At 44.6% G+C, this 15,869-nt stretch overlaps 1 protein-coding gene across 1 annotated transcript in view; it reads right to left on the bottom strand.

Annotated features, from left to right (window-relative positions):
* Positions 1 to 678: 678 nt before the first annotated feature.
* LOC126473703 (uncharacterized) overlaps positions 679 to 15,869 on the bottom strand; it is an 86,249-nt gene continuing 71,058 nt past the window's right edge. The window contains exons 3-4 of the mRNA XM_050100943.1: positions 1,105 to 1,343; positions 679 to 798 (exon numbers count right to left, since the gene is read on the bottom strand). Coding sequence (XP_049956900.1) covers positions 679 to 798; positions 1,105 to 1,343 — 359 coding nt within the window. The remainder of the gene's footprint in view (positions 799 to 1,104; positions 1,344 to 15,869) is intronic.

The following is a 15,869-nucleotide window of genomic DNA, read 5'->3' as shown; positions in this document are numbered from 1 at the left end:
ACCACTCCCAAAAAAGTGATGAAAACATAAGAGTTTGTCACATAAACTGAAGAAAAGAATGCAACAGTTTCACAGTCGCACAGTTTTCCCTGTGCTCTGTCAAAACATGTGTTTTTAACGTTTTCGCGCTGTAGTCGACTGACGTCGTGTGTTTCGATGTTTGTTTAGTTGTAGCGTCTCCATACTACGGCGCAGTTACCTCGCATCGGACGGGCGGACGGACAGATAATAATTGTCTGAAAATAAAAAATTAAACTTTTCACTCGAGGAAAGACGTGAACCAAGGACCTCTCGTTCCGCAGCTGCTCACGCTAACCACAGGACCACGGCACTCCTGAGCTCACACTGTCCTTGATGTTGCCTATCTTGCCCATGGACTACTCAGTTTGTATATTTTGTTTATTTTTTTCATAGTTCAACTGTTTCCTGTTTTATCGGTTGATCTGTGTTCAGTTTTTCAAGGCCTATCCAGTGTGCCAACTTGTAATTAAATCTGAGGGGGGTGCGATGGGGAGGTTCCCTTGTTAGTATAATGAGGAGTTGGGCAGAGACGAAACGAGTGCCAAACGCAGCGCAACGCGACGCGGCCACGTGGCCGCTGGAAGACTGTCGCCGGCTGGAAGCTGGAAGCTGCTGAGAAGGCAGGGGAATCGATAGGGCGCCGCGGGTGTGGCGGACTCACCCCTCGTCGGCGTCGCCTTCGGCGCCGGGCTCCGGCGGCGGCGGCGGCGGGAAGACGACGTCGTCGTTGACGCCGGCGACGACGCCGACGCCCACGGCGTCGTCCTCCTCGAGCGCCTCCTCCACGTCCGTCTCGGCGTACAGCGGCTCGTCGTTGCCGTCTCGCTCCTCCTCCTCCTCCTCCCCCTCCCCCTCCCCCTCCTCTTCGTCCTCTTGTTGTCCTTCCGGCGGCTGCCCGCCGGCGTCGCCCGGCGGCTCCATGCCGGGCCGCAGCTTGATGCTCAGGTCCGGCGAGCTGTCCTCCATGCTCGCGCTGTCGGACAGACCCGCCGCGTCCTCGGAGGCAATTGTTCCGCTCGTTTTGTCGCACGCGTCGGCGCGGGCGCTCACGCCATAGCGCGGCGCCGCCCTGTCCTAACCTACGGCACTGCGCGCGGCGGCGGCGGCGGCTGTGTTTTGGGCGTCGCGGAGCGGCTGGCGGCTGTCGCTTGTCGCTGCGGGCCGGCGAGCCGAGAGCAAACTGGCGGCGGGAGCGCGCGCGGCCGGCACGCGGCGCGCCGCTGCTGCCATCCTGTGGCCGGGCGCCGCAACAGCCGCGGCGGCCGAGTGGTCGGCGCCGCTGGCCGCGCTTAATTGGCCTCTCGACGCCGCGAAGCGAGCAACTGCGAGAGAGCGCGCGGCCGCTCGTAAGCACCTTTCAGGTGAGCTGGCAGGAACTGCTGGCGTCAAACTCGCGGAACAGCCGTCTGGTCCCTCGTCTCTTCTACAGTAGACGAAGTCAGCACACAGGAGCTTCTACATTCACTACGTGATCAAAAGTATTCGGACACCTGGCTGAAAATTACTTCGTGGCGCCCTCCAGCGGTGACGCTGGAATTCAATATGGTGTTGGCCCACCCTTAGCCTTGATGACAGTTTCCACTCTCTCAGGCACACATTCAGTCAGGTGCTAGAAGGTTTCTTCGGGAATGGCAGCCCATTCTTCATGGTCTGCTGCACTGAGGAGAGGTATCGATGTCGGTCGGTAAGGCCTGGCACGACGTCGCCGTTCCAAAACATACCAAAGGTCTTCTGTAGGATTCAGGTCAGGACTCTGTGCAGGCCAGCGCATTACAGGGATGTTATTGTCGAGTAACCACTCCGCCACAGGCCGTGCATTATGAACAGGTGCTCGATCGTGTTGAAAGATGCAGTCGCCATCCCCGAATTGATTTTCAACAGTGGGAAGCAAAAGGTTCCTAAAAGATCAATATAGGCCTGTGCTGTATAGTGCTACGCAAAACAACAAGGGGTGCAAGCCCCCTCGATAAAAAACACGACCACACCATAACACCACCGCCCCGAATTTTACTGTTGGCACTGCACACGCTGCCAGATGACGTTCATCGGGCATAATCTGTCTCGCGCAGTCGTAAGGAGTCTTTCTGCCGTATAAATAACTTGCTCTGTCATTCCCTTCACGGTCAATCCGTCTATACAACACGAAGTCGATCGAAATAATCGTCCAAGATGGCGGGGCATCGTTGAATCACGCCTGACAAGAATGATATAGATGCACTTATAATTGAGTGAAGAATGCGTCCTAATTTGCGAGTGATGCCACACTAGACCCAATGCATGCCGCTGTGGCCGAGCGGAATCGCTCGATTCATGCCTCGAGCATGGATCTGTGTGTTCTCCTTAGGTTAGTTAGGTTTGAGTAGTTCTAAGTTCTAGGGGACTGATGACGTCCCATTGTGCATAGAACCATTTTTAACAGAGTACCAAAATCCATAATATCCAGACAAAATTCCAACTAAGTAGATATTACATCTAACGACGATAATTAACACGCTGTATCAGAACCTCAACGAAGAAAAACAAGACCTGCTAATAGAATAACAGATACAAAAGTTTGAAAAAAGAAAGGACAAAAATACAGCAGAACCAAACAAGTAGGTAGCAACACACGACACAAAAAGCGGAAAGAAACTTAAACATTTCTGCTAAAAAAATTATACTACAGTGGCTACACTCCACACAAATACTTTCACAAAACACTTCCTGTCACTTGAATCTATACTGGATGTCACAAATTTCTCTTCTTCAGAAACGCCTTTTTGCCATATTTTTAACAGAGTACCAAAATCCATAATATCCAGACAAAATTCCAACTAAGAAGATATTACATCTAACGACGATAATTAACACGCTGTATCAGAACCTCAACGAAGAAAAACAAGACCTGCTAATAGAATAACAGATACAAAAGTTTGAAAAAAGAAAGGACAAAAATACAGCAGAACCAAACAAGTAGGTAGCAACACACGACACAAAAAGCGGAAAGAAACTTAAACATTTCTGCTAAAAAAATTATACTACAGTGGCTACACTCCACACAAATACTTTCACAAAACACTTCCTGTCACTTGAATCTATACTGGATGTCACAAATTTCTCTTCTTCAGAAACGCCTTTTTGCCATATTTTTAACAGAGTACCAAAATCCATAATATCCAGACAAAATTCCAACTAAGAAGATATTACATCTAACGACGATAATTAACACGCTGTATCAGAATCTCAACGAAGAAAAACAAGACCTGCTAATAGAATAACAGATACAAAAGTTTGACAAAAGAAAGGACAAAAATACAGCAGAACCAAACAAGTAGGTAGCAACACACGACACAAAAAGCGGAAAGAAACTTAAACATTTCTGCTAAAAATTATACTACAGTGGCTACACTCCACACAAATACTTTCAGAAAAGACTTCCTGTCACTTGAATCTATACTCGATGTCACAAATTTCTCTTCTTCAGAAACGCCTTTTTACCATTGCCAGTCTACATTTCACAGCCTCTTTGCTTCGACCATCATTAGATATTTTGCTGCCCAAATAGCAAAACTCGTCTACTCCTTTAAGTGTCTAATTTCAATGCGAAAATATTTGTTTACAAATGTGACAGTATACATGTGGTGTGTTACGACAGCGAATAGGAACCTGTGACCACTGGAGGCAGTACCACAGGTTCCTCCAAAAATCGTAACACAACACACACACACATGTAATACTAAATAATGTAAATCCACCCGATGATGGAGGTTGAAACCTTTGAAACGCGTCGCGGAAATAAATAAAACGGTGACTGGTAACAGTAAACTTGTTGTTTCATTTAGTGTCTAATTCCCTAATCTAAATCCGTTAGTACCACCTGATTTTATTTTACTACATACCAGTATTTTGCTTTTGTTGATGTTCATCTTATATCCTCTTTTCAAGATACTGTCCATTCCGTTCAACAGCTCTTCGGACGCCTTCGCTGTCTGTGACAGAATTACAATGCTCTCGGCAAACCTCAAAGCTTTTATTTCATCTCTCTGGACTTTAATTCCTACTCCAAATTTATCTTTTCTTTCCTATAGTTGTAACCTCCCCTTTCCCAATCGGCCTACTCGACTGCGGTATAATTGACCGTCGTCACATATACATAATGAAATTTTACAGTGAGTAAGGCTATCGTTACCGAAGAAAAATAACGCCTGGCTAGATGGAGGAAAGTGTACGACAAACTCTTCTGAAGGGAGAATCTATTCTAAACTTAAGCTAAATACTGATGATAATTTTGAAATGGGTGGAGTATAGGGTAATCACTCATGAACCTCACAGAAGGGAATAAGGGTACCACGTAATGCAGTTGTTGTGGTCTTCAGTCCTGAGACTGGTTTGATGCAGCTCTCCATGCTATTCTATCCTGTGCAAGCTTCTTCATCTCCCAGTACCTACTGCAGCCTACATCCTTCTGAATCTGCTTAGTGTATTCATCTCTCCCTCTACGATTTTTACCCTCCACGCTGCCCTCCAATACTGAACTGGTGATCCCTTCATGCCTCAGAACATGTCCTACCAACCGATCCCTTCTTCTAGTCAAGTTGTGCCGCAAGCTCCTCTTCTCCCCAATTCTATTCAATACCTCCTCGTTAGTTATGTGATCTACCCATCTAATCTTCAGCATTCTTCTGTAGCACCACATTTCGAAAGCTTCTATTCTCTTCTTGTCTAAACTATTTATCGTCCATGTCTCACTTCCATACATTGCTACACTCCATACAAATACCACGTAATAATTACTACAAAAATCACTGATAACACTAAGAAAACACTGATTAAGTAAAAAAGGGATAATTAAACGGTCGCCAGCTCGCAAGGGCAATGAATCTCCAGCATCTTGAGAAAGGTAAGTTCAAAGAAATTTAAGCAAATAACCACTGGCGTGGCAACAGAAGGTTGTCGCGCTTCTCCACAGCACTACAGTTCACGAGAAAATAAATGAATCAGAAAGCACTGAGTTTGCAGTTACGTATTCTGAAATACTAAATTTTGAATGTAAAATTAAACGGAGTTACTTGTTAAACGAATGCCTGGCTTAACTTAAACTGTGTTATGTAACAAAAATTACTTTCAGTAACCTCAGTGTAACATAATGCAAAATTTAGAAAAAGGTAAGCACTTTACTTTTGATTATTGAACGACTGAACTGAGCAATTGGTTTTACTTTCAAAATAACAAAAATACGTACCAAACCACCTGAAGTCGCTCGCTTAGCTAAATACAGAATAAATGAAATTGCACACTCGTAATTTGTGCTGTATCTTTAGTTATTAGTTTTGCCAATGAAATTTTTCTTCCTCTGTCATCCAATACAAGAATGAACAATTACTGAGGCAGAAAATTTAGACTGAAACTGCTCATTAGCAAACACACAGATCTGGCTGTAAATATTTAATAACTTTCATATTCTTACGACACTCGGCGATTGCACGGAAAGGAAAGGGACCCTGCTTGGTAATAATGTCTGAGGACAATGACAACACATTCACCCTACACGTTTTAACTATTGCATGTTATTATTCAAGTTATTCATACATGTTGCTGGGCAATGTCAACGTAAATTTATAATTTTTCACGTAACTGTCTTACGTTGTAGGTGTGCGGACTACGATGAATGTAGCCGACGAGAATGCTGACCTGCTCTTGTTGTTGCTCCTGCAGCTGCTCGATGGGAACCCCGAGCCGTTTCCAGAGCTACGGATAATTATGGGACAGGCAATAGTTGTAATTGCAGCTTCCTCCGCCTGTACACTTTTAATACTCGCGTCGCGGGTTAACAAATTAAGCCCGTCAAAATTCGCACCAGCATAACAGCACACCGCGGCGGCGGGAGCGTCCGAGAAACACTTCCGCACTCTTTCATGGCTCAAACTGTTCTGCTTCCTCTGTGCTCGCAACGCAATAGACTCGCTATACGTCTGATTAAAGATTTCTTTAGTCTTGTAGGGTTTGATTCTCTCGTAGGAGAAACTTAATTTGGTGGTAAAAAAGAGCTCCTTTATATATTTGTATTTGAAGACTAGGTGATTCGAGTTACCATATTACCGTGGTACTGAAATTTCTCGACGTTTTCTACTTCTCTCGATTCAGTTCGATGTTCAAATGTAGTCCTTTTCTGTTGACTGACACTACAATTGTTCTTGTGCAGTTGGCTTTTAGGCCAAACTGGTTCAATTGACGGTTTCATGACTTTAAATTCTTTCATGTTCTGTGTTTCCCCACATCACCACGGTAGCTCCAAAGGCAAAAGAGCTGAATTTCTTATCGGCTTTATGTTTCACTCACTCCAAGACTCCATCCATCATAGTGATGAACAGTAGCGGAGACAATGTGCTGCGCTGTTGCACCACTTTGCTTGTAATAAACTAGTCAGAATCACAATCCCCTACAGGGACGTAGCTGTTCTGACAAGAGACTCTGCTACATTTCTTCATACCAGACATTCCCATAACCTGTGTCATGGCAATTTTTTTCTAAATGTATGAAGACAAAGATTCCAATATCATTCTAATAGCAAAACTGAGGCGTACTGTTGATCTGTTACCTCTAAAGCCATACTGTTCTTCTCAAGCTACGGCTCGTCTTCTTTCCAAACTTTATTTATTAGCCTGTACAATCAGTGGAGTCCGTGAATTCTAGCAGCTTTGATCAAGGCTCAACTTGATCTGTGCCATGTGATTTACCTTTGTCATGTTATTCAAGGCATTTTCGACTTCACACTAAGCCAGAGGTATCGCACTTATTTCTCTCCTTTTCGTAGTTCCTGCCACTGCTAGTTCTTTCTGCGTTAGATCCATTCCAATGCAAAACTACAAAATATTTCTTAATCTCTTTTTATAAGTCCTCAAAAAACTATGCGATCGTTCCATTTTCCTTCGCAACTGCTTTTCTTTCTTTGTAAGTTTGTTCCTCTTACTTTTTACAGTTCTGCACAGCAGTTTCTTGCTTCTCCTTCACAGTGTTCTTCCAGTTTCTCACAAAACTCTGTCATTTCTTTTTCTTACGCAATTACTCTATTTACTTCATTTTCAGGTCTCTGTATTTTTGTGTAATTATCTAAGGCTGGTCATGTTCTTTCCAAGTTTTCTGGTTTCCGTTGTCTCTTTCTTTGGTGTTCCGTTTCTTTATGACGCACTTAACAGGATCATACCACCAGAAGGGTCTCCTGTCCTTTCGCTGTAGTATCACTTGTCTAAGTAGGCTGTCTAGGTTTTTATATTGGTAAAGCCACGTAGCGCTCTGTGTTAAAATCAAATGGCTCTAAGCACTATGGGACTTAACATCTATGGTCATCAGTCCCCTAGAACTTAGAACTAGTTAAACCTAACTAAGTAAGGACATCACACAACACCCAGTCATCACGAGGCAGAGAAAATCCCTGACCCCGCCGGGAATCGAATCCGGGAACCCGAGCGTGGGAAGCGAGATATGAAACTCACTGGCTGTGCGGTGTGCAGTCTGTGGCTGGTTACCATTGTTGGAATATTCGCTATTGTAGTGCTGGGCAGTTGGATGTGAACAGCGCGTAGCGTTGTGCAGTTGGAGGTGAGCCGCCAGCAGTGGTGGATGTGGGGAGAGAGATGGCAGAGTTTTGAGAGCGGACGATCTGGACGTGTGTCCGCCAGAAAGAGTAAATTTGTAAGACTGGATATCATGAACTGATACATATATTATGACTTTTGAACACTATAAAGGTAAATACATTGCTTGTTCTCTATCAAAATCTTTCATTTGCTAACTATGCCTATCAGTAGTTAGTGCCTTCAGTAGTTAGAATCTTTTATTTAGCTGGCAGTAGTGGCGCTCGCTGTATTGCAGTAGTTCGAGAAACGAAGATTTTTGTGAGGTGATTCATGAAAGGTATAGGTTATTGTTAGTCAGGGATTGTTGTAGGGATTATTGAAAGTCAGATTGCGTTGCGCTAAAGATATTGTGTGTCAGTTTAAGCATAGTCATTCATAATTTTTTTTAAGGGGACGTGTCATACTTGTTACCACGGTGTCTACAGCAGTGCGCCCACCAATACTAGACATTCACATGTAAATGACTGAGAAGTTGCTGTATGCGTACCCCTAGAGGACAACACTGTATGGAAGTGAAACACGGACCATTGCAAAATGCGGAAAAAAAAGAAAAGAGAAGGATCTGAATTAATACGGTGCTATAGAAGAATGTTGAAAATTAAGTGGGGGGATAAATTATGAAACGAAGATTACTAAGAAAATGGACAAAGAAAGAAACATATGTAAGTCCCTTCCAGAAGAAACGATAGGTTAGTAAGACATCCAGAAATAGTTGACTTGGCTCTGGAAGAAGCAATAGAGGCAAAAAATTGTAGGAGCGAACCAAGATTAGAGCATATGAAACAAAATATTGAAGAGACTCGGCATAATACGTAAGTAGAGATGAAAAAATTGGCAAATCAGTCGTCGGAGTAACGAGTCAGCATAAACAAGACTACCTTCGGACTAAGAAACCAACATAGATGGAATAAGGCAGTAAAACAAGGAAATCTGACTTCTCTGATTTACAGAGGAGAACATAATGACTCGAAAGATTTTCAATGACGATTAGTTCAGCTTTAGAACTCCTGAAGGTAGCGAACCTCTGCTTACCTTAAGTCTGTAGTGAAACAATTCAGAATAATCTTAAAACCGTCCTGATATTAGCAGGTCTTAATAAAACTTCCCATTAGGCCTAACTAGCGACCCGCCTGGCACTCGCAAAGTACATCTACATCTACAGTTATACTCCGCAAGCTACCCAACGGTGTGTGGCGGAGGGCACTTTACGTGCCACTGTCATTACCTCCCTTTCCCGTTCCAGTCGCGTGTGGTTCGCGGGAAGAACGACTGTCTGAAAGCCTCCGTGCGCCCTCTAATCTCTCTCTAATTTTACATTCGTGATCTCCTCGGGAGGTATAAGTAGGGGGAGGCAATATATTCGATACCTCATCCAGAAACGCACCCTCTCGAAACCTGGCGAGCAAGCTACACCGCGATGCAGAGCGCCTCTCTTGCAGAGTCTGCCACTTGAGTTTGTTAAACATCTCCGTAACGCTATCACGGTTACCAAATAACCCTGTGACGAAACGCGCCGCTCTTCTTTGGATCTTCTCTATCTCCTCCGTCAACCCGATCTGGTACAGATCCCACACTGATGAGCAATACTCAAGTATAGGTCGAACGAGTGTTTTGTAAGCCACCTCCTTTGTTGATGGACTACATTTTCTAAGCACTCTCCCAAGGATCTCAACCTGGTACCCGCCTTACCAACAATTAATTTTATATGATCATTCCACTTCAAATTGTTCCGCACGCATACTCCCAGATATTTTACAGAAGTAAGTGCTACCAGTGTTTGTTCCGCTATCATATAATCATACAATAAAGGATCCTTCTTTCTATGTATTCGCAATACATTACATTTGTCTATGTTAAGGGACAGTTGCTACTCCCTGCACCAAGTGCCTATCCGCTGCGGATCTTCCTGCATTTCGCTACAATTTTCTAATCCTGCAACTTCTCTGTATACTACAGCATCATCCGCGAAAAGCCGCATGGAACTTCCGACACTATCTACTAGGTCATTTATACATATTGTGAAAAGCAATGGTCCCATAACACTCCCCTGTGGCACGCCAGAGGTTACTTTAACGTCTGTAGACGTCTCTTCATTGATAACAACATGCTGTGTTCTGTTTGCTAAAAACTCTTCAATCCAGCCACACAGCTGGTCTGATATTCCGTAGGCTCTTACTTTGTTTATCAGGCGACAGTGCGGAACTGTATCGAACGCCTTCCGGAAGTCAAGAAAAATAGCATCTACCTGGGAGCTTGTATCTAATATTTTCTGTGTCTCATGAACAAATAGAGCGAGTTGGGTCTCACACGATCGCTGTTTCCGGAATCCATGTTGATTCCTACAGAGTAGATTCTGGGTTTCCAAAAACGACATGATACTCGAGCAAAAATGTTCTAAAATTCTACAACACATCGACGTCGGAGATATAGGTCTATAGTTTTGCGCATCTGCTCGACGACCCTTCTTGAAGACTGGGACTACCTGTGCTCTTTTCCAGTCATTTGGAACCCTGTATCTGCAGCTGGACGAGTTTTTTTTTCTTTATTGGATTTCGATTTCCCCCCACTGGCAGCACAATACGCCGCTCTGCGGCTTACAGAAAAGTTAAAAAACAGAATCAGGAGATATGAAAAACAAAGGCAGGAGACAAAACAGTGACTGTTAAAACTGAAGCATGGAGAAAAAGGTACGAAGAAAATATAAAAACAAAATGGTCGGCGATGCTGATTAAAGCACATAGTAAATAGACAGGCACAATTCAAAAAACACGGTGACAGTCTGGTTTCTGTTCTCGTGAGATAAAAAAAAACACAACTAGCGACAGTATGGTGGCTGTTCGGAACACTGACAGGGGATGCTCTACACTGAGCACTCACTTAAAACAGCACTATACAGGCGACACGAGCTGTGTTCACTGGGGTGCACCCATTCGTTCCATATTTTCTAGGAACCCTCAAGTAGCCAATCGCATCTCGATTGCGCTGCTATATCACCCGATCTCTGTCCCACAGCAGAAGTCTCTGCGACTGTTTGGAACAGCAAGAGCAGTTTGTCAGTCAGCATTCCCTCAGTTTGGTGATTCTACGGGATCGGTTCAGCTGAGTATGGCATACGTGAAGAAATTTGTGCAATATCTTCGTCGAAATGAGGTCATTAACAGTGCCAGTGCCGGTGTCACACGGTATTAGCGTAATGTCTCTTGGGTGTTACTGTTTCTTTCCTCCAGTCTCGTGAAGTGGCTTAAAGTCAGCATTAAGCCCAAAAAGCTCTCATAAATAGAGAAGATAGTAGTTGTGAATCAAACACTGGTTATCTGTGGGAATTACAGTTATGAAGATGAGCAATACTTCTTTCGCATTGCACCCGACCAAGAACGCAACTTATAAAGCAGTATTCAGTAGGCCCAGATTTTTTAATTATCTTTCTGTGATCAAAATTTATTCCGTGATTTCCATTAAGTACTTGAAGGGAATGCTGGGATGGTTCCTTAAACCAGGCCACGACCGATTTCCGTTCCCAGCTTTTGTCCAGTGGGCGGTTGCGTTTCAACTAACCTTGACGTCGACATGGCACTTACCTTTAAGCTACTTTCCTGTCTTACTGCCCATTAAGCATGGAAGGACACTTCGACTTACATGAATTCCCCACCATTTACAATGGGCGGAGGGGGAGGGGGGAAGGATCCGGACCGACGAGGGGAAAAAGGGGTGGGAGGAGAGGAAAGGAAGAAAGGGGGGAGCCGATGGAGGGAGGGGACATACAAAAGGAGAGGGGCTGGGCAGACGCGAGAAGGAGTGGGAAAGGCAGTGGAGGGGGACAGGGCAACTTTTTTTTTTTTTCCTTTATTGAGTTTCGATTCCCCCCAAGGGAACGGGCTGGCAGCAGCTTAATACACAGCTCTTCAGCCTACAGAATTTTTAAAACAAAAAAAAAATGGTTCAAATGGCTCTGAGCACTATGGGACTTAACATCTATGGTCATCAGTCCCCTAGAACTTAGAACTACTTAAACCTAACTAACCTAAGGACATCACACAACACCCAGTCATCACGAGGCACAGAGAAAATCCCTGACCCCGCCGGGAATCGAACCTGGGAACCCGGGCGTGGGAAGCGAGAACGCAACCACACGACTTTTAAAACATAAGATGAAGATGACAAACACTAAAAGCAGGCGATAAAAACAGTGACTTAAATTGTAAAATGGCGGAAAATTGTGCAAGTTAAAACATTAAAACAAAGGGTTGGTGATGCTAATAAAATACACAGGAAGGAGACAGGTGAAATAGTAGACAGACAATTAAAGAAACAAAGCGACAATCCGGTTTCTGTTCACACCCAGCGACAGTATGACTTCTGTTCGCAACACTTCGGAAAAGATCCACAACACTTAACACTCACTTCAAACACTGCACTAAAAAGTTGGCATGAAGATGACATACCACAGTCAAGGGCAGATGGGGGGACATGGACAGATGAGGGAAAAACGGGGGAGGAAAAACGAAGTGGGGGGAGGAGCCGACGGAGGGAGAGGACTCTTAAGGGGGGCAGGGCAGACGTGAGAGGGAGTGGGGAAAGGCAGAGGAGGGGAATGCAAAAGGACTCTGGGGAGAGAAGGGAGTCAAAGAGAGTGTAGGTGGGGAAGAGGGAGCCTGGGAAAAGGATAGAGGAAGCGAGTGGGAGGTGAGGATCAGAGTTGATAGGTGGGACAAATGGAGGGAGAGAGGGCATCATCTGGGAGGGTGAGTCGATGGAAGCCACCTTGGGAAAGGAGATGAAGGGTGTAGAGATGGAGGGCAGGGGGGACACAGCAGTGAAGGTGGGGCAGAGGGCTGGGGATGGAGAGGAGAGGAGCAACCAGGGGGTGAGGGGGATCAAGGCGGCGGGAGGTGTAGAGGATGCGGATATGTTCACAGAATAGAAGCAGATGGGGGAAAGGAATCAGGTCATAGAGGATCTGCGTAGGGTACAGGAGGCGTATACGGAAGGCGAGTTGGAGTGCATAGTGCTCGAGGATCTGGAGGGAATTACAAAATTTGGAGGGGGGGGGGACTGGCATAACAGAGGATGGGACAGATTGATTTGTAGATGTGGATGATGGTAGAGGGGTTCAACCCCCATGTCCGGCGAGATAGGAGTGTGAGAATTCAGAGGCAGTTGTGGGCTTTGGATTGGATACAGCAGAGATGAGGGATCCAGGTGAGGTGATGGTCAGTGGTTGCACAACTTGTGTGGCATGGCGGTAATAAGATATAGACACAAACTTTCCTTGTGAGTATCTATTAGTGAAAACCGAACAAAATCCCTACATCAGTTTCTAAGGTTAGCCTTCTCATACTTACTGGTGGGGGATTTTAATTTATGATATGTATAGACATGTAGTGATAGATATGTACAGATTCTGATCAAGCGCCACTGCTCTCTGGAGTTGCGGCGGCCGTTTGGTTTACTGCTTCTGCCGCCAGGTACCACCTCCTCTGTAGCAGACCAGCTTGTAGCTCCCATCACTGCCACGAGATGTCGCTCCAAACGGCAGTTACTTATGGAACAGATAATACATGTATACGTATGTTACGTACTCATCGTAACAATAATTACAAATTACATACACAAACCTTCCTCCTGGATCATTAATTTATTAGTAAAAACTATATCAATATCTCTACACTAGTTCTTGAGAACAGCGTTCACATACAGACAGAAAAAACCGCCAGGGCACTTTCATTTATAACATGTGAGGAGACTGGTAATCAAGACCAATGCCAATAATGGCAGGTTGTTGATTTGTATGGGTCGTCTGAGTAGAACAGGCTCGCACACGTCATGTTAGATTTAGGTGCTCCAAGGTGGACGGAGGAACTATGACAGTGGAAACAAACTAGTGACACACAAATACACACTATCTTACGCTGCGATACTTGACTAAATCTCTACATCAACTGGTTGGACGTGCTCGCGGGCAGATGCATCCAAGCAATTGCCTGTCAAGATATACGTTACTGAATACAGTGTCAACAAGACCACGTCCGTCCTGGGCGCGACGCAATCAATCACTGTAGTAAACCTTGTCGCGAAGCGAAGGCTATTGGCGCCCAGGTCTCGCAGGCGTATCTCCACTACGAACTGTAGCTATGAACAGAAAACCTGGAACCCCATACTACAATTGTCGTGAGCCAACGCCGAACTTCAACGCATTTCTGGCTATGGTGGCCGCTTACCATAACGCGAAAGTCCATCTTATTGGCAGCGGCGCGGAGGTTACTGATGGGATCGCGCTTTTGGTTGGTGGAGAACATCAAAGTGCCTCTTGTGGCGCCAGTCGGAAACTGTCTCAGCGCGCCAGCTCGGGTTGCGTCCATTGGCGAGTAAACAACAGTTGTCAGCCTCTACTACTACTACTACTACTAGTAGTAGTAGCTTTATTCATCCGTAGATCTCTTCTTACAAGTATATAGGACATGTGAAAGTATTTACAAATTTAGACCAATTTAAAATAAGCTAACTCGTATACACATACATTGACAGACTTCTAGTTGGACACAATCATTAGATTTACTCCTGGTATACAATACTTTTTTTACAAGTAACTTATTAAATACTGTAACGCAACACTGTTCACTCATAGCTCGCTATCGGTCACTGCACACACTATACACACATCGGTTCATAATACTTCACTCACTACACACAGCCAGCCGGTGTGGCCGTGCGGTTCTAGGCGCTTCAGTCTGGAACCGCGCGACCGCTACGGTCGCAGGTTCGAATCCTGCCTCGGGCATGGATGTGCGTGATATCCTTAGGTTAGTTAGGTTTAAGTAGTTCTGAGTTCTAGGGGACTGTTGACCTCAGAAGTTATGTCCCATAGTGCTCAGAGCCATCTGAACTACTACACACACAAACACACACACATTGTGATCTCTGGGCCATTTTCTGCACCACAGCCATTTTCTATGCTGAAAAACTGAGTCTGCGTCCCTCTTTAATGAGAGAGATGTTGAGCTCAGAAAGAGGAAGAGGTGTCAGTATTCTGCTATGCATAGCTTCGGGGAAAGTACTTCTAGAAAAGGAAAAAAGAAGAAAAAAACATAGTGTGAAGGTGTTACGTAGAATGTTGGATGTTTTATGGCTATTATTATCATTTATTTGTATAACATTTTTTTACCAGTTTACTAGTTATCACCCACTAAATTGAATGAGAACCTTTAGCTCAAACGGCACTTCTAGATGAGTTAGGGTCAAGCTTTAAATTTGTCATCCATAGTTGTTGGGAAAAGTGGATACCAAGCAAGCTGAGATCATTAAAAACAATGCGTTTGCTTTAAAACTTGCGCCATTTGAGTCCAGACTGATCTGACAGATAAAATACGATGGTGTTAACTGTCTTGCAGATTAAGTGATGGACTTATGTTGTAACATTTTTTACATCATCTCATGAGCATAGTTCAATACCGTTTTAGAAACAGTTTCGACCAGCCATTGTTCATCCTCAGTCGTCAGTAGGTAAGAAGCGGAAAAATGTGAACCACTGCATAATCTATAAAACCTAACAAGTACTGATCTACGTAGTGATAGAATATAACATCATACCTAAAGGCGAATACTAAACTGGTTTCCGTTGCGTTGCCAACAATACTAAAGACACTGTCATGATGGCCTCGTAAAAATAAGAGGGCTATTCGAAAAGAAAGTTCTGATCTGGTGACGCGACAATTCTCGGCCGCACTCTGCAGGGGCAATGAACACGCTCCTGCAGCGTTTCCGATGAGAAGTGTTTGATCACCAACAATACAGCCCGTAATTGGCTCATCCTGAGATTCATCTCTGCTCAAACGAACCGCGGGCTGTGAAGACAACATTTTGGCACAGACAACGAGGGTAGAGAATTGGTGGAATGCACACGCGCCTACCTTCTGTGACGAGGATATTAGAAAGTTGGTACAACACTACAACAAAGGTCTAACAAGTAAGTAGGAGCGGCGACTATGTAGAGAGAAAACATTTTTGATTTTCACAGTGGTTCCCCATTTCGCGACCGATCGGAACTTACTTTCCAAGTAGTCCTCGTACAAAAGAAAAGGAAAACAACATCTCTCTTGACAAGACGAAGAACGACGCGTGACTTCTGTAAAAACGTAAACAATGAGACACAGAAAGACGTCTTCCTGGGAAGGGCGAAAACTTCAGGTCACGTGTAAAGCGGCTTCGTGTATAGACAGCTTTTATTCAGTCATT

The sequence above is a fragment of the Schistocerca serialis genome, chromosome 4 (genome assembly GCF_023864345.2).
Source record: "Schistocerca serialis cubense isolate TAMUIC-IGC-003099 chromosome 4, iqSchSeri2.2, whole genome shotgun sequence".
In the NCBI taxonomy this organism is placed as follows: Eukaryota; Metazoa; Arthropoda; class Insecta; order Orthoptera; family Acrididae; genus Schistocerca; species Schistocerca serialis.
Note: the sequence above shows the minus strand (reverse complement) of the source record. Positions and strands in the feature narration are given on the sequence as shown.